This window comes from Eschscholzia californica, unplaced genomic scaffold (genome assembly GCF_041429995.1).
Source record: "Eschscholzia californica isolate CP2 unplaced genomic scaffold, dmEscCali1.0.p SCAF_2, whole genome shotgun sequence".
Lineage (NCBI taxonomy): Eukaryota > Viridiplantae > Streptophyta > Magnoliopsida > Ranunculales > Papaveraceae > Eschscholzia > Eschscholzia californica.
The window spans coordinates 52,683,968-52,710,469 of record NW_028238309.1 but is presented as its reverse complement, the minus strand read 5'-3'; the positions used below and the strand labels follow the sequence as shown (position 1 = coordinate 52,710,469).

The window sequence follows — 26,502 nt, the reverse complement described above, 5'->3', positions numbered from 1 at the left end:
CAACAAAGTGCGATGAATACTACCGAGGAGTAGGACGATGTGATGAGAAGGGATGCCTTTGCTCTTATAATTGTTGATGATTGATTGTTATTTCCAGTTTGTGTGTTCACTTTGAATTTTAATAAAAATCCGAGTATGGTCGTAGTTTTAAACAAATGGTGTCCATTGTGTTTGAGGAGGTTGATTAATTGTGTTGAACTAAAGAAGGAAAATGTTCAAATAATCAAAGACGAAGTTTGATAGCGATATAGACTATTAAAACTTTCAATTGAATATAAAATTAAACCCAAATTCAACTTTCAATTGAATATAAATTAAACCCAAAGTCAATAGAAGAAAAAGAAATAGACAAAAAAGCAACATAACCGAAAAATTCGGTATATAAAACTCGTGCTTCTATCTTCGCTAAGCCTCGATGATTTGTCTTATGGGGCCTTGAATGTCATGTTTATCGATCGAATAAGTTGAGATAAAATAAAATTGTAACTGTAATCGTATATATAAGAAATCTATGGCTCTTCAAGAAATCTTGCATCATGTTATGCTCATGGAGGTAAAGGAGAGGGAGAAAGGAGTGGTTGTGAAGAATATTAATTAAGGAGTTGAAGTCTTTGTGAAATCATTAGAAATCTGAGATTAGAGTTCAGAGTGGGCCTTATAAGGTTGATATGTAGGCTTGTGTTTTGAATTTAGGCAGGCTTAGGTCTTACAACTTTTGACTAGGCTGTAGTTCGAGAGACCTTTCGAGAAATATTATGGGCACACAGAATTTTATACGTTGTCCGTACATGGATAAGGGCAGACTACTCTAATTCAGATCTTTGGACTTCATAAGTACACTAATATTAGAAATATAAAGTGTTAGAAATGATGGAGTTAGTCAAAGTGGAACTGTAAATAAGACAGCAAGTAGGGAGTTTGTTGTGCATGGAGACACTGCCTTAAGAGTGATTTCAGAACAATCTTGGTGTAAATTGTATTTTCCGGTCACTCTCGAATGATTTACCACAATTTCTGTCTTCTTTTCGGACGGAAGAAAATAGTTTTTCAAGGAAAATCACTAACTCCTCAACAAAAAAAAGAAGGAAAATCACTAACACATGTGACCACCTTTTGTAATTCTTTCCATCAAGTAGACTCAACTTTGACATATCACGTAACATTTTCAGATAAACAACCGTCATTCATTGGATAATCACTTTCAACTTGTTAGAAGTAATGGAGTAGATCAAAGTGTCATTGTAAATCAGAAAACTAGTAGGAAGTTTGATGTCTAGTGTTATGGAGTGGCCTTGAAAGTGATTATGGAACAATTTTGGCGTCAATTGTATTATTTATTCCGTCACCCCCCAAAATTTTATCACTACTGTTGTCTTCTTCTCGCACTGAAAAATTAGTATTGCAGATGGAGAAAGTCTACTCGGTATTGAGAAGATGTAATTAAATTACTCTTTGTTATGTTCTCTAACTTAATTTTCCTTTTATAGCTGGCTAAACCCTAGCATTTTTCAAAGGCGGAATCAATTTCAAATGGCCAGCGTTTTGGGGAAAACTAAATAGTTTCCGGGGTGTGAAATTTTAAAGGGAATATGTAGAGTTTTAGAAATTTTCCGGGGAAATAAATTTTAAAGGGAAATAAAAAAACACTCCACCTCACCTCACTCTCTCTCCACCTCGCCTCTTTGTCTTCTCCGATTAGGTCGCCGACCGGAAAATTTTCCGGCCGGCGGCCATGAAAAAAAATTCACTCTCTCTCTCTAAAAACTCCGGCGAAGGGAAACCCCTTCGTCGGAGTTTTTAGAGAGAGAGAGAGAGTGAATTTTTTTTTTTTTTTTTTCATGATCGCCAGCCGGAAAATTCCTAATCGGAGAAGATAAAGAGGTGAGGTGGAGAGAGAGTGAGGTGAGGTGGAGAGAGAAAGAGAGAGAGCTGAGGTGGAGAAGTATTTTGCTTTCCCCCTAAATAAAATTGTCAAACAAAATTGACCAATTTTTGACAAAGTCTTCACACCCCGGAAACTATTTAGCTTTCCCCAAAGCGTTGGCCTTTCAAATTGGGAAAGAATCATGAGAGGAATCTGACTTCAAGTCTGATTAGTTGTCAAAACCACACTTTTGGTCTCCAAAACAATTGATCATGTAAGAAGGTAACTTGCAACGACGGGAGGCTACTCGTTGGAGCATCTCCAAACGTGCTCTAAATATGTATATGTAGAGTTTTTCAAGCTCCAAATGAAGCTCTATTACTCTATAATGTAGAGATTTGTGAATAGTAGACCTTCACATTTGAAGCCTCACTACATCTCTAGATTATAGAGTTGTTGAGACATAATATATTTTTGGTCATTGGTTCCCATAAACTTTATATTTGAGTCCTTAATATGTTTTATAAATTGACACTTTTGTCCTATTAGTTTTGTATTCTAATAAACTAATAATACTATTTAATTAATTATATAATTATAAATTACCATAATTAAAATTTTATTACCAAAATAAAAAATTAGATAATAAATAAGATCATATTGTCTCGTAGAATTTAATCATTTTTCTAAGACGAAGCATCACCCATTTTGCCCATAAATGCTCAACCAAAGCATTTCAACGCGTAATGACCTTCTTTATCTTTAATTTTTTTTTTTGTCGAGATATCAATTGTGTAAACAGAGATGGATATAGAAGTGGAGACGGAGGTGCGGAGTTATCAGAGTACTAAATAATTTTACATTAACAATATTAGTTTATATTTTCGTATTTTGTAGTAATGTACGCATTGTAATATCTTATATTATATATTTTTCCTAATATAATGCTTTTATATATAATCTATATTAATTATATTTAATTTATCAAATTTTAGAAGTTATAATAAATAAAAATAATAAGGTAGCGATTTAAAACTAATAAAATAACAAAGATGCCAATATAGAGACTTGAATATTATTTTGTGTTTTGAGTAAAACTCTGTTTAAGGAGTAAAAATATAGAGGTTATGTCAATATAGAGCTCCAACGTTTGAAGATGCTCTTAGAGCTTCCACTTAAGTTTCGTGAAAAGTTTAATTAATATGTTTGTTGCAGCGTTTGAAGCTTATAATAATTTAACGAAAACCGCAATAAACAATGGTTTACATGCGGAACCCCGAGGGTTTGTTCATTACAGTATTAATCTACGGACCATTAACTAATACATACAATAGTATAAAATAGAAAACATAATTGTCATTCATCTGCATCATCTTCATCTTCTTATTCTTGTTTGTTTTATTTTTGTTCTTTTACGGCTACTACAAGTAAGCTACAGTTTCAACCACTTCACTATCTTATTTATTGAACTCTAAATGGACGAGGAAGATAAAGAATTTTTGGGTTTATAGCCCAAAAAACGGGTCCTAATAAGACATTTAGTCCTCTCTAATCCTATAAAGGGTTTCAAAACCAAAAAAATAATATAAATGGATATCTAGTCCATTTGGTGTCATCTAGAGAAAAAACACAAATCCCTATAATACCAAATAAATCATAATTCCTAATCTAACCTTCCTCATATATTATAACTGATTTATCTTCAAAATCCATAAAGATCTTCCATTTTTATCTCCCACATTCTCTCTCCAATCACGTTTTTAAACAAAGAAATATATATTATAACTAATTTATCTTCAAAATCCATAAAGATCTTCTTCCATTTTTATCTCCCACATTCCCTCTCCAATCACGTTTCTAAACAAAGAAACGTGATTCATTATTTTCAGTAACCGAAATCTCTTTATTCTCTCTCTCTCTAAATCCGATTCACATAACAAAACCTCCATTAAACTCAGAAATCTTGTTTCATCTTCATTAGATTGTTTTTCAAACATTCGTCTTCTAATCCAATACACAAGCTCAGAACTCCATTTCCATTTATGTCTCTTCATATCAAGTTAATCAGGTAAAACATAAATCAATATAAGTTTTTGTGATTCTATTTCAGTTTATAGTAGTTGATTCTCTCTCTCTACATCTTAATCTACTGAAAATCTTCCATTAAAACAAAGAAATTGTTTCATATTCATTAAAGTTTTTCAAAATCAGTTTCTTAATTGTTAATCAGGTAAACAAAATTCTTCTTTAATGATTCTGTTTCAAATCGAGTATGTTATTATTGTATTTCTCTTTCTAAAAGTTTCTTTAATGATTTCGATATTGATGAGATAATCCTTCATTACTAATTCCTAAAAATTGAGTATACTTATTGTTGCAATCAATCATCATATCAGATATCTTTAGATATGTAGTTTAAACCTAATGATATTCGTACTTTTTCTTCAGATCTGGTTTTCAATCCGTACAGATTTATGAAACGTGGTTTTTTCGTACTGTTACGGTTCCTCATAACAGAATTAACAGTACATGTACTTTATCATAAATTACCATAATTTATAGTAAATTATGCAAACATCTCCCGTACAATGTTTTTCAAAATGAGAACATGATATATGTATTTTCTGACAAATTATATATACTTTATCACGAATATCATGAATATTATATGGAACATTAATTATGCTTTAATCTCAAAAACAGTACTCGTTTCATTATTAGAACAACTTCGCTTATATATGTAAATCCCGTGTACTTTGAAATAAATTACATATAATTTACGTAAATGTTCATGTAATTTATTGTAAATAATATACTTTTTTATATAATTTATATGTATTAATCTCTCTCCATTTGTTATCACAGATGGAGTTCCAGGCAGAATCATCAAATCAAAATAAGCAAATCAAACTTGAAATACTCTTGTTCTTGTTACTTGACTTTTTGATTGGCTCCTCGAAATATTTTATAACAAATGCACACTTGAATGGATCTTGATCATGATTCCTTGCAAAAGCCTCATATTCGGCCCCCTCCATTAGCATTCCAAACAATAGGGCAACATGGATGGGCACCATTATTGAACCAGAGAAGATTTTGTACGTTTTTTTGTAACAGAATTTAAACGATGTGTTATGTAAAAGAAATTATGTGTAATGTAAAAGAAATTATGTGTAATTTACTGAACAAGATCCAAATACATTTGATAAATTACGTTGTATACTTGACAAATGATGGTTTATTCGTCATAAATAATACATAATTTACGTATTTATTTCATAATTTGTATTCGATGAGTATTTATGTATGAGTAAAAACGAAAATAAATGCTGCTTTAATGTTCCCAGAAAAATATACTATTTCCAAAACTAAAAGTTAAGTGAGAGAAAGTGACATATATGTTTTGTATATTAACCCCCAAATCACGCTAAATTGATCCTAGATTATATACTATTTCTAAATCTGAAAGTTAAGTGAGAGAAAATTGTTTTGAATCGAAAAAAAATTTACATAGTAAGATAGAGAAAATTGATTTGGTTTCCAAATCTGTAAAGAAGAGAGAGAAAATTGATTTAGAAATATCCGTGGTGATGACGTTTTGGTTTTGGTTAGGATTTTGATTTCTGATTGATTCGGATAATAGAAAAGAGAAAATTTGATTTCCAAATCTGTTTAGAGGAGAGAGAAAATTTGATTTCCAAATCTGTTTAGAGGAGAGAGAAATTATGATTTGTTTCTATCCATTTGTTTACAATAAATCTCCATATTTTTGGCTAATAAATCTCCATATTAAATCTGTAAAGAAGAGAGAGAAAATTGATTTGCAAAAGTTTGGATTTTGTTTCTAAACAGATTATAGAAGAAAGAGAAAATTTCGTGAGAATCTATCTGTTTTTTTCTAAATTTATCCTAAAATCAAGGTACATTAAACCGTTTGAAAATTTTGTCCGGCCCCACATATTAAAATCCCGCGAAAAACGACTGGGACATGGAAGGAATTATGTAATATATATTAAGGGTTTTTAGTCCCAAGAGCAAAAGGACTAAAAATCCATTTTTTGGAAAGATTGGACCCTAAATCCTTTTTGAACATTATTTTGGGTTATATATCCACGGACCCGAAGATAAAACCCCTCACTCTCCACTCAAAGAAGAGTTTCTAGTCGTTTCTATAGTAGGAATCAATGATATTGATAAGGTAAAACCCTAAGTTTTATTATTTTATTTTGTGTTAGTTTGGAAGAATACAAACGATTTCATGAGCAAAATCCGAAGTGAAAGAGACAGCTACCAGAATTTCGTAGAAAACCTACGAAAACTTACTATTTTTTCAGGGTTTTCCCACGACAATATAGGCAGATTTCTTGTAGTTTGTCACGAAAATATAGGCAGATTTCTTGTAGTTTGCCACGAAACACAAGAAAATTTGTTTGTTGTTTTGGTACCAAAAAATCAACTTTCTAGGTTTTATTTTTTTGTTTCAAGGGGTTCCAGGGTTAGTGAAGAAGACCAGATCTGCCATGGAATGGGTTGATTTTGTTCAACAATTCATATTTGGGAAAGATTCTTCAGTAGTTTCATTTGATTTTCTTGGTGCCATGATCAACAATGTTTCCAAAGTTTCTCTATCTACAAATTTTGTCGGTGATGAAGTAGAAGAAGAAGTAGAAGAAAAATAATAATGTCTAAGATTTATGGAAGAAAATAGGACCAACTTAAGAAAAAAACGCTAATTTTTAGAGGACGGGAGTGAAAAATAATAAAATGATGTCCTCTTAAAATTGATTGTCCATATCTTGACCACCATTATCCATTAAGAAGATACTCTTTTACTGCTTCAAAATCATTGTTGAGCGATTGTTTTGCTACCACTTCATACATCTCAACTTCTTTAGGATATTTGGAATAGATGGATAAATTGTTAGCATGGCATTAATGTTTTTCTCTCATTATATAAACTGTATCAGCATTAGTATCTTAAAAACTATTCTACGACCAAGCTCAAAAACATTGTCAAATTAACACAAGAAACTGAGTTCCATCGAAAGCTTTTAAGCCTCAGAAAGTCGAAAATAACTTGCTTTGCAATTCTGATAGGTCATATAAATTATATTTGTGCATAATTACATAATGTAACGTGTATTTCATGATAGAAAAATAATGTTGGGTTGTTGAATTTGAGTTATTAAGGTATAAATAATGTTGTTGGGCTCTAGGTCATATTTTAGTTGGGCCATAGGCTCGTTCTTTGTTAGAGTTTGAATTCCGCAGTTTTGTTTTTATCACATCTTTGATGTATCAATGCGAATGTATTAACTATCGTAGATCGTAGTCAATTTCCAAAAAGAAAGATAGACAAATTGTACAACAAACCAATATCTTCGTTCTTTTAGCAACCACTACAAAATTTCAGGTAAACAAACATGACGACCACTACAAAATTTCACTCGTTTACGATTCTTTTTGAAATTGTTTCATTTCTAATTAATAGTTTTTCAATAACTTTGGAAGGTCGGGATCATCAACCTGGTGACAATTGCAAATAAGAAAAACATCCACAAAAATTGTGAAAAATGAAGTAAAACCTTAATTTCTTGTGGAATGAACAATAATTGCTTTTAATCATATTATGAGAAGTCAAAAATTAATAGTCACTAATCAAATGAGAAATTAATTGTTACTATCAAATATTGCCTAAATTAAAACATCTAAAACCATTAAGAAAAAAAATGATTCATTTTAAATCTAGTGGTTCAGGTTACTCCTCATTATCTCTAATCATCATCGGTACGTCCAATTGAGGAAGAGAGAGAGAAAGAAATAGAGGGTCAAAACTCTCATTGTCTTGTACAGAAGAGAAGACACAGACGACCAAAGAAAGAGATTTTAGAGAGAGAGAGAGAGAGAGAGAGAGGGTGAAATCTAAATAAAACCCTAGTTTCAATTCCGTCTTAGATTTTCTCATCTCGAGTTTGATCTAATTAAGTTCAATCTGAACTTTTAATTGCTTATATTTCGATCGAACTCTCATTTTAGGTACTTCTAATCGAACTACTGTACTTTATCTTCTTCTCTGATGAAAAGATAGAGAATTTTTGGAGTAAAAATCTTAGCTTTGTATTAAGTTTAAGGATCTTCTCATGCTAGATTGAAATTCAAATCAATTTCATTTTCTAGGGTTAAGTTGAAGTTATCAATGCTGACGATTTTAAAGGTGAAGTAATGGCGGATTCGCCTGGTTTCCGTCACTCTTACAGATTCAAATCACAGGAGGTTTCATTAGGGTTAGGTCTTGAACTGAGGGAAGTATGCTGAGTGTGTATCGAGTTCATCTTCCGTCTGACATTCCAATCGTAGGTTGTGAGCTAACGCCATATGTACTTCTGCAACGACTTGATAATTCCATCACCACTGAGGATGTTTCCGAATCTTCCCCTCTTGATGGTTACTACTTGAGATATAAGTGGTATGATATCATTTTGATTCTCTTATCTTTGAATTGTTTGATATCATGTGCAATAGTTGTTTTTTTATTCATTATAGTGTTCTTCCTGGGATAGAGAGTTGGTTTTGCCCTAGTTTTGTTTGAAATCTTTTAGTTTGATTGTGTCCTGTGTCCTTCCATTAGCTGACCTTCTGTGGATAAAAGAAATGAATTTGTTTGATGTATATTCAAAATGTGTTTTTCCACGCACGAGATTTCTTCGAATCCTAAAGGGGCAAATCGGAAGTAGAAATATGTCAGTCAATTATAAAACTATTTTGGTAATGGGAAATATGGAGTTGCAAAATTTGTATGGATGTAAACTACTTATCTGTTGAAACTAAAAGTAGTAAGAGAAGAATAACGGTTACTCATTTTACGTAAATACTTATAATGTTAACATGGAAGGTCAATATCAACGATACGTGTTATCTGGGTATCAAATTTTTATAGTTTGGGTTATATTTGGAAGTTGTAAACCACTAAAGATCGAATTCTTGGAGGTAATAGACTACATTCACTTTATTAGTATTAAGAAATTGTCTCATAAGTTATTGACTGTCTTAATTTCGTGCTTGATATTAGTTTCTATGTAAAACTTCATATTTGTGGTACCGCTAGTTCATCACAATCACTTACATAAGTTATAATCAACGGCTTCTGGTTTTATCTTACCAAGTCGCTGAAAATCCTAATTTTATACCATAATGTCTGGGCTATTCGTGCATAGTCAGATGTGTTACATGTCGGCTTCTTTCTGATTTACATGACAGGTATCGCATCCAGAGTGACAGAAAAGTTGTCGTTTGCAGTGTACATCCATCTGAACAAGCAACCTTTCAGTGTCTGGGTTGTCTTAAGGCTAAAGTGCCTGTTGCCAAAAGTTACCATTGTTCTTCTAAGTGCTTTTCAGATGCATGGCGGCATCATCGTATCTTACATGAGAGGGCAGCTAGTTCTGTAAATGAAAATGGAACGGAGGAGGAAGAGCTATTTGGAAGATTAAATAGTCAGGGATCTGGTGTTAGCAATACTAGTTCAGCATCAAGCATAGGGTATAACTCAAGTACAAATAATGGTTCTACTACTTTATATCCAATAACTATAACAGAAAAGAGCGGTGGTGAAACATGGTTTGAAGTTGGACGTTCGAAAACATACACCCCCACGGCTGATGATATTGGTCATGTTCTTAGATTTGAATGTTTAGCAGTGGATGCAGAAACTAAATTGCCTGCTGGACATGTTAATACTGTTTTGACATCTCGTGTCATCCCAGCTCCTACCCCTAGTCCTCGACACTTGATTCAGGTTAACAACGTTAATGTGATGGGGCATTTGGATATAGAGAGTCGTCCTACATCCTCAGAAACCTTTACTGTGCTCTCATACAACATACTCTCTGATCAGTATGCTACAAATGATGTATTCAGTTATTGTCCCTCTTGGGCTCTTTCTTGGCCTTACCGTCGACAGAATTTATTGCGCGAGATTGTGGGTTATCATGCTGATATTGTTTGTCTTCAAGAGGTACTTGAAATCTTAAGTCATTTACCGCTGTATGGTTGCTATGGTTGCTTCCTATGCAACCAGAACCGCAAGTAACTCGTGAGTCGTGGCTTGGTTTGAGTTTGCCCTTGGTTTTAATGTCTTCATCTTTTTGTTTATTCATTTTTTTTTTAGTATGGAACTGTGGATTGTTAGTTCAATAGCCTCTTTGCCATATAAGAACGGTTGATTATGTTATTATGTATAGAAGTATTTATCCAAAAGGCCTTGGTTAAGACAGACCCGAGTCTGAAACCAACGACACAGGTTTATTATAGAACTACCCTACCTGATGAGGATGGTTAGTATATGAATAATGAAGAACTAAGTGAGAAATTTTATGAGATAGTCCTTATATGCTTAAATAACTAATAAAATTATTGTGGTCATATCACGGGATAATCGCTGTTATCTGGGTTCAAGATAATCAGACCTCTGTAATGGTTTGATTTGCACATTCCATTGAAATTCTTTACGGCTTCTTCTTTCAGGTTCAGAGTGACCACTTCGAAGGGTTTTTTGCTCCCGAACTTGATAAACATGGTTACCAAGCTCTTTACAAGAAAAAGACAGCAGAGGTTCTTTCCCGGATCTGTTTCTATTTCGGGTGTAACCTCCTGACCTTTTCATATATAAACTCAGGTTTCTTTTTATGTGTTGTAGGTTTTCACTGGAACTGCCTATGCAGTAGATGGTTGTGCAACCTTTTTCCGTAGAGACAGATTTACCCATGTGAAGAAATATGAGGTATGGAGATGTTTTACTATTAGATTTGTCTTTCCTGTTCGTACGGAGGTTGAAGTGTTGAACAGGTTTAACGCTTGCACGCAGGTCGAGTTCAATAAGGCCGCACAGTCATTGACTGATGCTGTGATCCCATTCACACAGAAGAAAGCTGCACTAAGTCGGCTTCTTAAGGTGTCTTTAATGTATTATTAATTCTGTCTTCATCCATTAGTCATTTTTGTACTTAAATTCTTTTGTAGGTTCCCGTTAGTCTCTCATAGTCTGATTGCTTTCTGACAAATGACAATTCATTATGCATAGGATAATGTTGCTCTTATAGAGGTTCTGGAGGCAAAATTTAGTAACTACGGGGTTGATACTCCTGAAAAACGACAACTTCTTTGTGTGGTACGCAAACTGACCATTACTTCCTTTCTCTATTTTATCCTGCACTCTTCTCATATGATTCAATTTTCTTTAGTTTGAGTGTCTGGCTGCATTTTATTGTTTCATTTATGTGGTTTTTATATAGGTTCTACTAACATATTTAACTTCTTATACTAATTATATGAAGTTGCTAGTTTATTTCATTGCCTTAAGTCAGGGTTATGACTTATGCATTCATAGCTGGCCTGTAAAGTTGCTGGCAGGGCTGAGCCTGTAAATGCATTGATTATCTTATAATCAGGCAATCAGCATATCTTTATTTCTTATGTTCCTTGGATATGTCGAACGGTATAGACTTGAACTTGTTCCGTCGGGGAGGTTTTACCAATTAATGAAAAGCATATTTTGATATCATTGAAAAGCACTTACGTATCAGAAACACTTCCCAAAAAACGATATTAGAAATGGATACCTCAGAATGTTTTGAGTGAACTTTTTGAGTGGTTTCCAATGATGTCAAGAAAGCATGAACGGATGTCTTATCATTGATTCCAATTTTTCAAAAAGTATTGAGGGAAGAGGTCTGAAAGCAGTGAACATAAATGCTGTGTTAAACCACCAATGCATACATTTGCTCTTTAAAATTAAAATATTGTTCCAAGTGTGAAATGTCGTATGATGACATCTCAAGAACGGGTGATTTTAGGTTTCCAAATGCATAAATATCTTAAGCTGTAAACGGTAGTTATATTTATTTTTCTTCAGAAACTTCTCATAATTAATTTCATAACGTAATATAGTCCCGGAATAGATTTAGCTGACACATGCAAGCTAAAATAGTAATAAGCTGTCTGGCTACGACTAAAATATACTCAATAAAGCATAGATGTTCTCATTATCGAGAAGTAATTATTTTTTTCTTCTTTCTTTCACCGGAGAACAGGCCAATACACATGTGAGTGTTGACCAAGATCTAAAGGATGTTAAGCTGTGGGAGGTTCTTATCTAACACTTTCTCTTCCTACAAAGGTTATATGGTTTGCATTTTAAGCGGAGCCTCTAAGGGCTCTTTTTTTGTCATAGTAGGTTCATACTCTCCTGAAAGGTTTGGAGAAAATAGCTGTGAGCGCCGAAATCCCAATGATAGTTTGTGGGGACTTTAATTCAGTTCCTGGGAGGTATAAAACATGGATCTTTTACCAATAAAACTCTTTAAAGTAGGTAACGTGTCCCAGGACAATCTTGTGTCTCAATGGAAGTACTAAATTTGATTGCAGTGCTCCTCATGCACTTCTTGCGATGGGTAAAGTTGATCCCATGCATCCTGATTTAGCAGTAGACCCTCTTGGAATCTTGCGCCCTGCTAACAAGTTATCTCATCAGCTTCCACTGGTAATCTTGCTACCAGAAAAGTTGCTCCTTTACAAAGTGATTTGCTGCTTCTATAATTAACTACTGAAATCATTTCTTTTAACAGGTGAGTGCTTACTCATCTTTCGCAAGAATGGGTGTTGGGCGCAGTTTGGAACAACAAAGGAAGAAAATGGACCCGACAACAAATGAACCTTTGTTCACAAATTGTACCAGAGATTTTATTGGCACACATGATTACATATTTTACACAGGTAGAATTTTTGTGTGGCCTCGTGCTCCGCTGCATATATATGTATATATTTCCTTTTTGTGGGTACACGTAAATTACAAGCTTGAGAGTTGAGACTCGTGTGGAGTATTGTTGAAAAGAATATCTAATATGTCAAGTCGTGGTTTTTCAGCGGATTCTTTGACGGTAGAATCCTTATTGGAGCTCTTGGACGAGGAAAGCCTACGGAAGGATACAGCACTCCCTTCTCCGGAATGGTCCTCTGATCACATAGCATTATTAGCCGGATTTCGTTGCAAGCCGAGGACAAGACGTTGATGTTATAGGATATATATAGGGTATGCAACTGATTCTTCAAAACCTTCCTATCTTCCGATGTTAATTTTATACTCAAGTTAGTTACGGTGGTTCAATTTATGATTTCAATTTGCCGACACAAATTAATACACTCAAATATTAGTTCAATACTACAATTTGCACCCATCAATGGTCGGTTGTTGGGTTTCGGCCACGCCTAGGCGATACTATTTACTGTACCCATGTCATCTAATGACATATGAAAGGATTGCAGAACTTGTTCTCGTTTTCAGCCTTGTCTCTATATTACTTGATGTAACACTATTTGATCCATCTCTGATTTCACCATTTCATCTTGTAATATGCAGGTAGGAGCTTCAAAAGCTGACCACCCCGGATAGGAGAAGAGGATTATGGACTAGACTAGACATCATAAAAAAATGTTGGACAGGAGAACGGATCTCAATGATCCCCCATAGTTTCTTGTCAGTATTTCAAGATCGTTTCGGGTAACAACCATTAAGGATCTACTTACCTGTTTGTATACTAGTGTATGTCTGTGTCAATCGATAAGTTAATGAGATATTCTGTTGTGACCTCACCCAACCCAATCATCTTTTTTCTTCCCCACACTTCCATTCAAATTTTATGCTCTTGGAGCTGTGATCCAATGGGAAGTGTACCAGAAAAAAGAAGTTTGAAATAATCATTATTAATTTTTTTTTTTATTGGAATTGTGATGGCTCCTTTAGATAATGAATAATTAATAGTTGCAATTTACTGAGAATTTTGGAGAATATCTGCAAATATTTTTTTCAATACTATTAGCATTTCCATTTGGAATTCTAATTTTTAATTTTTTACAACATATGCATCTAATGTTACAGAGGATATACGATGGTTAATTACTTAATTCTACGTTTAAATTATCAAATTTTGTATTGGTCTTGATTGAAGAGATGTTTTTATTTTATTTATTTTTTCACTCCAATTTTATGTTCAAATTTTTTTTAGCCTTGAGCACAAGCCTATGATTTAAACCCATGTAAACACATATAAATCTATGTTGATGATTCATTGTCAACTTCTTGTTCATATTGAATCTCTTCGATCTTTATATTACTTTTTTTGTGCGAACTAAAAATTATCCTTACAAAATATTACTGTCTGTTTTCTTCGGTAAGATAATACTGATGACCGAACATCTAAATCAGAGGTATCTTTTCGATTTAGCGCAGATGGAGCCGGTAAATGCCTTACTAGCACAAATTTTTTTTTACCAAAATTGATGTTTGACCTGTGAGCTGGTGGACTCTTTTCCTCTTTGGTTTTCCCCTTCCTTATTCTTCTTCTTTCTTCCAACAACTACATAGAAAAAAAAATGGCATTTTTCCAGAGACTTTCTCTCTCTAAAACACCAACCATCCTCTGTATTTTATCTCTCTTCTTTCTATCAACAACCCATCATCACCAAGCTTCTATCATTTCAGAACCCATCTCAATTGAATTAAATTCAAACCCATCTAATAATGTTCACGAACTTCTCACTAAATTCGGTTTCCCAAAGGGTCTTCTTCCCGATTCTGTAAAATCCTACTCTCTTTCTGAAAATGGAGATTTCAAAGTCGAACTTAATAGCCCTTGTTATGTTCACTTTGATTATCTCACTTATTACGATAAGAAGATTACTGGGAAATTGAAATATGGTTCAATTTCAGATATTACTGGAATTCAAGCTAAGAAATTGTTTTTATGGGTAACTATTAATGAAATTGAAGTTGATTATGATTCAAATTCCATTGAATTTCATGTTGGGATTTTATCACATAAGTTACCTTTAGATCAGTTTCAAGAAATTCCTTCTTGTAAGAACAAAGCTTGTCATGAAAGTAATCATGGTGATTTGATCTCTGAGGTAACTTCACAACTATAAAGTATTTTGATTTTCTGATTAGTTTGTTGAAAATTGTTGTAGAATTTTGTATAATTAGATGACAAAATTTGGGGATTTGGAATTTTGAAGGTTTGTCTTGATTTGTGCATCTGACTTATCTGACTCAAATGAACCAAAATCAACAATCTAGTCATACATGAGTCAGACCTTGAGTCGGGTTTCAAATCTGACTTGGAAAAAAACCACTACCTTAGATGATATTTATATATGTATGATTTGAAACATGAACATATTTTGAACTTGGGTTGTAGGGTAAAGGTGGTATTCTCCTATCATAGAAGTTTGAATATTTGAAGTTCCATTGTTAGATAAGGAAGCTTGGCAATATGACCATGTATGTGAATTCAAATAAAAGAATTTGTAAGTTTTCGATGATGAAACAATAGTGTGAATACCATATTTGTTGTAGAATTATACGATGGAAATGGATATTAAGTTCTTTCATCATTTGTGTAAAGCTTGGATCGTCGAATTTCTCCTTTTCATCAATAACTTCAAATTTTATCTACCAAGCTCTATCTGTGAGAAAGAAAGGAAGATTATAAAGAAGGTGTTGTAATGATAGCTTGTGAACTGTTTTTAATCAAGATTCTCCATTTGTACCCGAAACCATCTTCACAAAGGAAGTCCTAAATTATTCTGTCATTAGCTTAATAAAGTGCGCCTTCGTCATCACACCTCCACAGGTTATTGACACACGATACCGTAGTCTCACTCAGCCCCCAAAACTCCATTTAAGATCTGTCTTCCTCCCACCGAGCCCCCTGGGAGGGACAGCTTAAAAAGCCGGCTTTCTTAGGAATCAAAACCATGAAATTTCATTATCGCTCTCTCTTGATGAAATCAACGTGAATCCAACCTGTTGGATGGCGATTCACGCCGCTTTCACGCCAAAAATGTCGGTCCCCCTATCACTTTTGTTTCATTATAACGCCAATCCAAGTTACTAGAGAGGTCGCGTTTGGTTTAGCTTAAAAGCGGCTAAAAAGCAGCTTTTCAATTATTTTTAAGTGCTTTTAAAATTTAGTCGCGTTTGTCAAAAAAAAGTACAGCTTTTCAAAAATTATAAAAGCACTTTTTAACTAAAAAGCAGAAGCCACAATTTGTGGCTTCTCAAATTAGCTTTCTCGGGAAGCTGGGACGAAGTCACGGGCGAACAGAGACGTCACGGGTTCGAGAACATAGACGTCCCTCTCAATTCAATAATTAACCTCACTTCTATTTTCTCTCTCTTTGTTTGTGCACTTTTTCTTTCTCTCACTAAATCTCATTGGCTTCAATGACTTCTTCACACTCCCTCTCTGTATATCTCTCTACACTTTTCTTTCTCTCATTAATATTCACTGTTTTCAATAACTCTAGGAGTTATTAATGATTCTTAAAACTTTATCAACTTTCTTTACTTTTGCATCCCTCTTGTAGTATTATTTGTCTTTCTATTTTTTTCTTTCTATGTTAAATTGCATGTACAACATTTCATCTCTAGGATTCAAAAAAAAAAACATTTCATCTCGTTTTAGTTCTTTTAATCTATGTAGACCAAAATCTAAAATAATTTTGATATATACAAAGGAGTGGGGCGTATTCAAAAGTAAATGTAATTCCAACACGAAAAATAATTTTTTTATTGTTGAATATGTTAATGTAGCATAACGTCATATAAAAGTAAGAAACTAGAGAATTATTTTAAGAACTAAGTTATATCACACCTATAATCGTTATTTGTATCCTTTTTTTGTATCATATATTTTCATTACTAATAACTTTAGAAATCCGTATTTTTTGTTTTCTCCTCTCTTTCTTAATTAATTAACTAACTTCGTTATCTAGCAATAAAATTAAATTATATTATAATAATGTGATCGTACAGTAAAAGAAAATAAATAGTTTTGTCGGTTAGTTATTATCAAAATAGTTAAATATGTAATTGTCGTAGAAAAGCACTTTTGACTTATTTTGCCAAATGCTCCATATTAATTTATTTTTCTAAAAGCGTTTTTTAAAAAATTTAACCAAACGAGTATATTTAGTTTTTTTTAAGCACTCGAAATTAAGCGCTTAAAGAAAAGCAACTGCAGAAATATTCAGCTTGTCCAAATGATATAGAAAAAACATGAGTTCTATATTCATCTTTTATAAACACAGTTTTTTTAATTTCACTTTTTGGACTTAACCGCCACTCCTAAGCGTTGCAACAAAAAAAAGAACTCGTGCTGAGCACACTAAATGGATGCCAAAAGATATCACACTTGTTTTACCCATCATGCTAAATTAGTTCCCTTCTCTCTGTAAGCTTTCACACTAAAATCTCTTGTACAAGCCCTCCACTGCTTATAAACAATTGTCACGGGTCTACATTTACTTAAAGACTTTAAATATTAAAACATAAGTTACATACTTTTAAGAGTGAAACTTTAAATGGTGAAACTTTTAAATTAAAACTTTAAATGTTAACATTTTTAAGATTAAAACTTTAAATATTAAAAAATTTAAGATTAAAATTTTAAATATTAAAATTTTTAAGATTAAAACTTTAAATATTAAAAATTTTATGATTAAAATTTTAAATATTAAAACATTGAATATTAAACTTTTAAAATTAAAACTTGTAAAATCTTAAAAAAGATCTAAACGAATAAAACAAAATTTTAAAGTTCTTAAATAAAAGTCTGAACCAATAACACAAAACTTCGAAGTTTTTAAAAAAAATGTCGAAACTAATAACGCTAAACTTTAAAGGTCTTAACAACTTTAAAGGTTTCAAAAAAAAAAACTTTAAAGATCTTATAAAAGTTCCGACTGAATAACCCTCACCAAAAACACCTCATTACACTTTCAAATATCCCTAAATTTTTATTTTGTTCACTTTAATTTTCAGGAAGTTTTTGTCGATGGAAATGTTGAATACTTAGTCCTCTTGAGTGAAGCGTATGTCTATTTTAAAACTTAATTTTCAGGAAGTTTTAGTCGATGGAAATGTTAAATACTTAGTCTTCTGGAGTGAAGCGTATGTCTATTTTAAAACTTAATTTTTAGAAGAAAAATCTATATAATAAAACAGAAGGGAAAACGATGACTGAGACAAACATCATTTTTTTAATAAAATATATTGTCTAGAAGTCCTTCCCAAAATTTAGAATATGGTCATTCTTAGAAATAAAATAACCTATTTAAAAAAATAATTGTCCGGAAAAGTTATTTTTAAAAGAAAAATCTATTTTAAAACTTAATTTTTAAAAGAAAAATCTATATAATAAAATAGAAGGGAAAATGATGACTGAGACAAACATCCTTCTTTTAATAAAAGATATTGTTAGAAGTCCTTCCCAAAATTTAGAATATAATCCTTCTTAAAAATAAAATAACCTATTTAAAAAAATAACTGTGTCTTTCTTGGAAATAAAATAACTAATTTAAGAAAAAATGAAACAAAAGATCTTGAAGCGGTTAAAAAGATATTGAAATATCTCCCAACTTCTCAATAAAATAACTAAAAAAGAACCAATATGTAGTATACCAAAACATTATGTGTGCTCAATAAAATAACTAAAAAAGAAACATTGAGTAGTATACCAAAAAACTATGGGGCTTGGAGAACGGTTAGAGCAATACTATGGGATATGGAAACATTTGGACTAGATTTTCATTATAATTATTATTTTGGCTTAAAAACCTATATTAATATTATTTTGGACTATAAACCCTAAATTTTTGTACTAAGAAATATTTTACGCCAATAATGCACTTTGGTCGCCAAGGCTGCCCTATCCGGCTATCCCGTTTGCACGGGTCAACCAAGGTCGAGAATGCACTTTGTCTCCCTTCTCTAATTATTATTGTTTTGTATGGAGATGGAAACATAGGGATTTGTGTTTTATACAGAGATGGAAACATTTGGACTAGATTTTCATTATAATTATTATTTTGGCTTAAAGTCCTACATTAATATTATTTGGACTATAAGCCCAAAAATTATAGCTAAAACCCTAAATAAATGTTCCACCCAAAATTTTGTACGTCAGAATTTTATTTGGTTTTCTAAAAAGTTGTAAGTTAAACAACAAATGATTTTCAATTGTTATTCACGCCATTTAAGTTAAACAATAAATGAAATCAACGTGAATCCAACCTGTTGGATGGCGATTCACGCCGCTTTCACGCCAAAAATGTCGGTCCCCCTATCACTTTTGTTTCATTATAACGCCAATCCAAGTTACTAGAAAAACTTTTGGAACATAGCCAACACAAAGAGTCCTCCATAGGAACCTAAGAATTCCAAGATCAACCTATTGACCATCACTCCCACTTCCTCTCCTATCTCTTTTTTTTTTGGAGACTCCTCTCCTATCGGATTGCCCTTATGTTATCAGTCTCTTTTGTTGAAGGAGCCTTGAATATGTCGAAATCCAATCCACCTTAACCATCCCTATTCCCTCCCACTTTCTCTCCTATCTTATTTCCCTCATATCTCACTCTTTTGTTGGGACTTGAAAGTGCCCTGAATATGTAGAAATTTATTCTATTGTGGATCCGAAAAACAATTTTCATTTATATAAATTTGCTCTAATCTTAATATCTTATAGTAGTTGCTACCAATATAAATGGTAGTTCCTATTTTGGTTTAGTGGAGAATTAGAAACAATTAAATGCTAAAAAAACTACAAATATTAAAACCCTCAATAGTATTTTATTCTTTATTCAGAATGGCAATCAAGCTTCGTTTTTCTCAAGTGAGCTGAGTTCACCAACCAAACTACGTTAATCTCTTATATTTGTGTGATTGTTTTTTTTTTTCTTTTTGAATTGTCAGCGTATCTCGTATCTCGAACCCTTGACCTAAAGTGGAAGACTAAACATCTAGCTGTGAGATTGTTTATTTCTATTATTGTTTGTGAAGTTCTTGTGATATTAAAAGCACCTCTTTCACCAACAATCACTCCCTCATTATTTGCCTTTACAGGGGGACCTCTAACACTATCGGGGATTTGCCGTTAAGGGGACACCTCTACCACACTGGGGTCTTTTTAACTTCTTTATTATTTTTCTTCATTTGTTTGTTCTTCGTCGTAACATCTTCCCAATTTTCACTCTGTCGCGCGATGTCATTGAACATGTGCAAATAAGTGGAAGATATCACCGATACCGTTTTGAATTGTCCACATTGTTACAAAGTTGACCTAATTGAACGTAACAGTTGTTTCTAGTTGTATAAATGGAGAGCTCTCTAGTAATCTAGTTGTATAAAAGGAGAGCTCTTTCCCTATGAGGATTTTAGAGCATCTACAATTGAACTCTCTTTTTTTTCTAAAAAATCCTAAATCTACGTGTGAAGAGTGAACTTCTAAAATGTGTCTTTCCTGCTTAGTCATTTTGAGATACGACTTGTCTAATGCAACACTAAAGAAAAACTCCGAAATTTATATCTTTAACTATAAAATTAAACGAACTAATCAAAAGGTCGTTAAAAGAATACTCTAAATTTAAAATATCATTTTGAAAATCACTTCATAGTTTCAAGCTAAGTTTTGCGTTGGACACTATTTTCATGGACAATCTCTAAATTTTAGATTTGAAAATTTTAGAGTTTTGATTGTTACAAAGGAGATGCCCTTTCTCAAAGTTTCACCTCAAAGGATCATTCACTTCATGATCATACAACTCACTCCATGTTCATCTTCTTGGTCATATACAACTCACCCCATGTTCATAGTCCTGGCCATACAACTCAAAGAGAATCATTATTGCATTTTTTTATTGCTCTTTTTGTTACAAAAATGACTCTGAACCTCCAAGTGCTAATTGTATAGGAAGGGTTCTCTTTCTTTCAGAGCTTTGCTCTGAACTTGATTCAGAAATTTGAACATAAATATAAGGGCAGAAAGCACCTGTAAATAAGGGGCAAGCTGCAAATGGCCCTTAGTTTAGGTCCATCCCTAACCCCTAACAGAAAAAACTAGATTGACTCATTCTTTTGGAGAAGGCTTGTCTCCATTGGCCAACAGATGATAGCACAAGACACTAACAGGAGATGAATATTTCCCAATCCCTTTGGTAAGAGCATGGGCTGCACGCGACTGTTTTACCATAATTTAGACATTGATGGAGGGGCATTCCGAAGTCCGATAAATATACTTAGTAGTAGCAGTAGTAGTTGTTTTTTAATAAATGGGAACAAAAATCTTAATTTGAAAATAGAGACACAGTCATCCATAATAATAATCTTAGACAAATGTACCTACTGCCACTATAGTAAATGAAAACCCTAAAACAGAGAATCATGATGTCCACATCTAAAATTCAGATACAATAATATTTTACCTTCTTTCACCAATCTTCTGTTAATGGTGATTTTGTGAATAGTCAAAGCTCAGAGGTTGCGGGTGAAATGGAGCCTGCAACAACACATCAAACAAATCATTCCAAAATATTCATACAAATAAAACATAAAACAACAATGGTCCTAAAACCATACAGTTCACAACAATAATTTGATCAGTAATGATTGACACTGAATGCATATATATATATATATATATGATCAAGAAATAGATTAGATCAAGGCGAACCAAGGATTCCAAATGCTTATGCCAACTGGGAGATCAAGAATGGCAAGTAATAACAAACTTGTTCCGTACTTTATGCAAGAAATTAGGAATAAATCACAGCTTTTAAGAAATATGGCATGGATCTCAAGTCATCCAGGCTTGAAAAGCTTGCTTGCAGATTTACCTTGGAGATAGCATGTCTGAAATGCTAATATGAGTGCAATCATCCTAGTCGGATTGGCTATGAAGTGTGTACTCATATGAGCAACTCAGACATGACGAAGGACATGGATATGCAAGCTTCCAGTAGCAGTGGACAGATTGGCTCTTAAAGGCTTAAAGATTAGCAACTTTTTACAACAAAAGTATCTTTTGAGATTATATGGAAGGAGGGCCAACACAAGGTCCAATTTTACTTCCATATTCTCGAGGACTCGGCTTCTTTAGGCTTCTTAACATCTTTATCTTTCAAGTCACAAAGGTAAATTGGCTTAGATGTGACGATTGACGAATTTGTGTACACTGTAATTGCTCTATTCACGACAAGTGCTAGATGATGGACCAACATGCCTATGCTAGGGACCCTAACCACGTAATTGTCTCTTAATCACGAGCCGCCGAGCCCCTCATCTTGTGACCTATTTTCTGACTTGATTCTGCTTTATCAACTGAGACACCCATGTTGGGATTGCTTAAGAACATGTTCGATTCCTATAAATGGAATTTAACTTACTAGTAGCTACATCATTGAAGGGCTGTTGAAATATACCTGGTACATAGCATGTCTGAGTTGCTCATAGGACTGTGAATACATCATTGAAGGACTCGGCCACTGCATGTAGACAGCATCTCCACAAGGCTGATTTAATCCAACAGCACAGAAAGGGCTCATTACTGGGCTTGGGGAAGGTCTGTAGACAAGGGGAGTTTGGCTCCTTGGCAAACGACTAATCTGAGGAAAGCCAGTTTCATACTGTGCAAATGACGGTGAGAAGGTTTGCATGTTGAATGGGCCCAAACTGAAATTCTGATTTGGCGGAAGGCTAGGAATATACCTGTAGCAGTTCAAGGAGAACACTTAGTTTAGAGACTTTGCCACCACCATTTCAGATCTGAAACAGAGATCACATACCTTTCATAACTACGATCATAGTCTGGATCGCTAAGGTCCTTCTCCCTGTCTCGGAAGATTGCAATCCTGGAAGCATTACCGGGTGTTTTATCTAGTTCATTTATAGCAGCGTTTCTGAAAGCTTCACTCTCATTGCTGCCCAAAGACAAGCTTCTTCCTCCAATAGAAGCATGAGAAGGTAGACCTTCAAGGTCAGGACTACTAGAGCTACTGAATATACGTGCTCGTGCTTTATCGTACTCCTCTAACCGTTCTTCGACAGATCTCACTGGACTACGTTTGTTACCATTCTCATTCATATCGTTTGGAGAAGCTCTGTTTGGTCTCCGCCTTATCGAGAGCTTGACCTGTTCGGGTTTATCATTTTCTGACTGTTCTGCAGGAACTTCAGATAAAGATATGCCGGGGTGTCTGCTTTCAGATGTTTTTCTCACCACAATTCTGGTTCCTGATCCATCCACACTTGTATCCAGTACCATAGATTGCAACCCATAGTGTTGAGCAACACGATGTGCAGCAAGTCTAAGGTAGGAAGTAGGGAAATGAGGAAGCTCAAACTGCTCTTGATCAGTATTCTGCATAAACTTCTGAATATCCAACTCCATCCGCAAAACTAACATTTATCAAGCAAAGAGAAAATCAATTTCAAAGAGGGGCTTATATTTAAAACAGTAGAGCAAAAAGAATATCAACTTATCAAGTACAAACATTTGCACTTCAAACCCAACTTTTCATAAATTAAGCTGACATCTCACTAATAAATGAACTTTGTAAAGATGAGAACTGAAATCATCAGACTACTAAAACAGTAACACAACTTGTTGAATTCAAGGGTGGAAAGAGCACATACTTCACCCCCTCAAATCAGTGACTCCACATAGTGAACAGAAAGCCAAAAAACTAAGCGGTAGCAGCAAGTAGCAAGTGAGAAATTAAAATACCAATACAACACTATTAAAAAGCATTGTGATGGATATGAATGAAATTGATTTACATTGCTTCGTCATCTTTCATTCCTTGACATATACTAGCTTCATCGTCTTCTATCTAGACATATACTAGTGATCCTGCTTCTAATCTTCTATTTAGATAACAATTGTTCTTTACTGTAAAAGTACAATCATATTAAAGAAAACTCATATCATAAATTGCTAATTTGCTATAAAGAAAAGGCAAGAAAACTCATATCATATACTAGTGATCCTGCTTCTAATCTTCTATTTAGTAATGATCATACACATCAACTCCAGTGATTATTCAAAACTTCATCCTCTTCTATTACTAGACATATACTAGCTTCATTGTCTTCTATCTAAACATATTCTAGAGATCCCACTTCAATTAAGCTAATAATCGTTCTTTACTGTGCAAGCTACACTCATATTAAAGAAAACTCATATCATTAATTGCTAATTTGCTAAGAGAAATTGTCGAGAGAACAGGAGCTAGTTAGTATGAACAATTATATATATCAACTCCAGTGATTGTTCAAGGCATATTTGAAACAAATGGCCTCAGGACGAAATTTATGCTACTCCTCAATCCTCACCCATCTTCGACTAGAAGGTGCGCGCCTCTTTACCATGAGGTTTCGGTCTCACAGGGGGTGCCTTGAGAATGATAACAAGTGTGCAATTGGTACAAACAGGTTTTATCACTAGAATGTCTTTTGCATTGAGATCTATCTAATGAAGATTTGGATCTACAAATAATAAATCTTATCGTCCACTCACCTGCTAACTGTTCACTTACAAAATTTAGCATACGTTATATGATCTGGATTTCATTCTGTACAAACAGGTTTTATCACTAGACATTAGACAACTTGTTTTATCATTGTTAATTACACTCCGTGTGGGGTTCATAAAACTGTTGCTTAGATTGTTAAAGCTGAAACGTAATTTGAGACGTTTCCGGAAACTAAGTTAGGTTTCACAAGAGAACTCAAAATAAAATCTAACTCTAACCTCATATAATGCAACTGGGTATTGCTTTAAATAAATGTTGCCGGTATATTTACAAAATTGGGCATATATGATAAGGATTATACAACAATCTTTACCAATTCAAGATTATATCTAAAGAGCTAATTTTCAAAATCGATCTGATCTGAGGCTCTCGCCGTTATCCTGTATCATAAACTAGAATTTACCTAAGATAGCATGGATTAACTTTCCCCTACATTCTGAATTGAAATCAATAGGCAATTTCCTAATTAACCTCGAAACATATGTCAATTGAGAAAACCCTTCAATTGAACCATAATAAACGAGCTATAAACCCTAATTACCCTCTCATCTGCCAAGAATTGGCACCAAAAGATAACACAAACTGACAAACCAACCAAAACAAGACATAGATCTGTTCAATTGATACCCTAACAAAATAAATGTTGAACCTTGACAACATAAACTCAAACCCTAGACAAAAAAATCCCAATTCTATCAACAACACAAACAAAACAAGTAAAACCAAAACTCAAAGAAAGAAGAAGAAGAATAAAAAACCTACTGGTTAAGCGGTGACGGGGATTCTGAAGAGCTTCCTTCAAGAAAGGATCTACGGCAGGAAGAGATGAGAAAACCTCCTTTTCCTTCTGGACAAAGTTATCTTGCGCCGGTGGTGGTGGTGGAGTAAGACAATCCATCTTTGTTTTGAAGAGAAGAGAAGAGGAGAAAAAGGAAGACAAAAAGCCCTTATTTTCTCTCTCTCTATCTCTCTATCTAGAGTTTCTCTCTCTAGATTTTCTCTCTCTATCTCTCTCTTCTCGTTGTCCTCCCTTTTTTACAGGAAAGGATTAAGACGAAGATGACGACGACGAAGACTTCCTTCTTCTAAGCATCGAGAATTTCTATTTTTCCTATCCGCTCGAACCAAAGAGGAGGATTTCGGAAACACATTCTTCCACCTTTATATTTCTTTGCCCTAAATCCGATTAGATCTTGAATTCGAGACCATAAAATAATGACCGATATTTTTCACTCGATGTCATGATCTTGACCGTACACGTTTTGACCTCGATGGTAGTTGATTCCAGGTCAGATAACTTGGACCGCTCGTTTTGCTTTGTTGCCATTAGGAAGGGAAAGAAGCTTCTAGGTTTCCCATTTAAATAAACTAGAATGCTTCTTGCGATATTTTACGCGTTCGTACTTTTAAAATATCTGATACTATATTTTTGAACGTCCTATACTAAAAATAGAACGAATTTCGCTCGTACAGAAAAAAATGAAGAGATATTGAAGTATCAATTTAGTTACATACTATGAAAAATACACGAACTTGTTTGCGGTCAATTCTTCTTCGACAATGTCAGTTTATTAAAAACATCCAGCCACTGTAATTGAAGGAAGAATTAGGTGGCTATCTTCCTATATTATGTATCTCTTGTATTTTGACAGTGATATTTTATTAAAAGGTGAAGATAACTGCTCAAAAGAATTTAGAGTATTTTTAAGAGTAATATAACCACTAATCAGTAACAAAAAACATTTTTAAGAAAGGGAATGAAGCTACGCAAGACAAATCTGGAAAATCAAAGTGGTGTGAAAACAAGAGATACAAGCGAGAAAAGCTAGAAGATTTAAAACCTTGTAATTTCACGGTATAACTAAAGTATACTTTTACAAAATTGAGAAATCACAAGTATAGGCTACTTCTAGAAAAACCGATGTTGATTTCACTCAACGACCCAGATTAAAAGATGATTTGTTGACATAAGGAATTGATTTGAAGATTAAGTGTTATTTAGTGATTTGATAGTTTAAACTAATTTCATTTCCATACTGAACCTGACCATATTGGAACAGAAAATTTGTGAAGATTGTTATCACAAAGAACTTGTTACAAAGATTTGTGGGATTAACAAGGCAATAACTTGCAAGGCAAGTGGTTATAGTGATCAAGTAAGGCGAAAACTTTTTATGGGGGTAGGTATAAGAAATAGTCAAATATGGAGAAAA

The 26,502-nt window shown here is 33.6% G+C and overlaps 3 protein-coding genes across 4 annotated transcripts; 2 read left to right on the top strand and 1 right to left on the bottom strand.

The window, feature by feature from the left end:
* Positions 1-7,528: 7,528 nt before the first annotated feature.
* Positions 7,529-13,706, top strand: LOC147558937 (carbon catabolite repressor protein 4 homolog 1-like). Of its 2 annotated transcripts, XM_086660691.1 has the most exons (13): positions 7,584-7,900; positions 8,042-8,330; positions 9,122-9,878; positions 10,388-10,474; positions 10,560-10,643; positions 10,728-10,814; positions 10,944-11,030; positions 11,953-12,006; positions 12,096-12,187; positions 12,287-12,401; positions 12,487-12,634; positions 12,785-12,950; positions 13,278-13,706. In XM_086660691.1, the coding sequence occupies exons 2-12, from the start codon at positions 8,173-8,175 to the stop codon at positions 12,928-12,930; spliced, it is 1,815 nt and encodes a 604-aa protein (XP_086516817.1). In that variant the 5' UTR covers positions 7,584-7,900; positions 8,042-8,172; the 3' UTR covers positions 12,931-12,950; positions 13,278-13,706. The 2 variants fall into 2 exon arrangements, with proteins under 2 accessions (XP_086516816.1, XP_086516817.1); XM_086660690.1 differs by having other exon boundaries at positions 7,529-8,330.
* A 536-nt stretch (positions 13,707-14,242) lies between these two features.
* Positions 14,243-15,375, top strand: LOC147558936 (uncharacterized). The gene is made up of 2 exons (XM_086660689.1): positions 14,243-14,824; positions 15,115-15,375. Exons 1-2 carry the CDS (start codon positions 14,291-14,293, stop codon positions 15,139-15,141), a joined length of 561 nt encoding a protein of 186 aa, XP_086516815.1. The 5' UTR covers positions 14,243-14,290; the 3' UTR covers positions 15,142-15,375.
* Positions 15,376-20,360: 4,985 nt separating this feature from the next.
* On the bottom strand, positions 20,361-25,617 carry LOC147558935 (uncharacterized). Its single transcript, XM_086660688.1, has 4 exons — positions 25,052-25,617; positions 22,541-23,153; positions 22,178-22,463; positions 20,361-21,255 (listed from the first exon to the last, which is right to left on the bottom strand). Exons 1-4 carry the CDS (start codon positions 25,185-25,187, stop codon positions 21,202-21,204), a joined length of 1,089 nt encoding a protein of 362 aa, XP_086516814.1. The 5' UTR covers positions 25,188-25,617; the 3' UTR covers positions 20,361-21,201.
* Between the last annotated feature and the right edge of the window lie 885 nt (positions 25,618-26,502).

Coding starts and splice junctions, on each gene's coding strand:
- LOC147558935 (XM_086660688.1), bottom strand. CDS start 25,187: ATGGATTGTCTTACTCCACCACCACCACCGGCGCAAGATAACTTTGTC. Junction 23,154..25,051: donor TCCCCGTCACCGCTTAACCA/GTAGGTTTTTTA, acceptor GATAAATGTTAG/TTTTGCGGATGGAGTTGGAT. Junction 21,256..22,177: donor TCAGACATGCTATGTACCAG/GTATATTTCAAC, acceptor GTGTTGTTGCAG/GCTCCATTTCACCCGCAACC.
- LOC147558937 (XM_086660690.1), top strand. CDS start 8,173: ATGCTGAGTGTGTATCGAGTTCATCTTCCGTCTGACATTCCAATCGTA. Junction 12,007..12,095: donor AGGATGTTAAGCTGTGGGAG/GTTCTTATCTAA, acceptor TTGTCATAGTAG/GTTCATACTCTCCTGAAAGG. Junction 12,188..12,286: donor TTTAATTCAGTTCCTGGGAG/GTATAAAACATG, acceptor ATTTGATTGCAG/TGCTCCTCATGCACTTCTTG.
- LOC147558936 (XM_086660689.1), top strand. CDS start 14,291: ATGGCATTTTTCCAGAGACTTTCTCTCTCTAAAACACCAACCATCCTC. Junction 14,825..15,114: donor ATGGTGATTTGATCTCTGAG/GTAACTTCACAA, acceptor CTTGGGTTGTAG/GGTAAAGGTGGTATTCTCCT.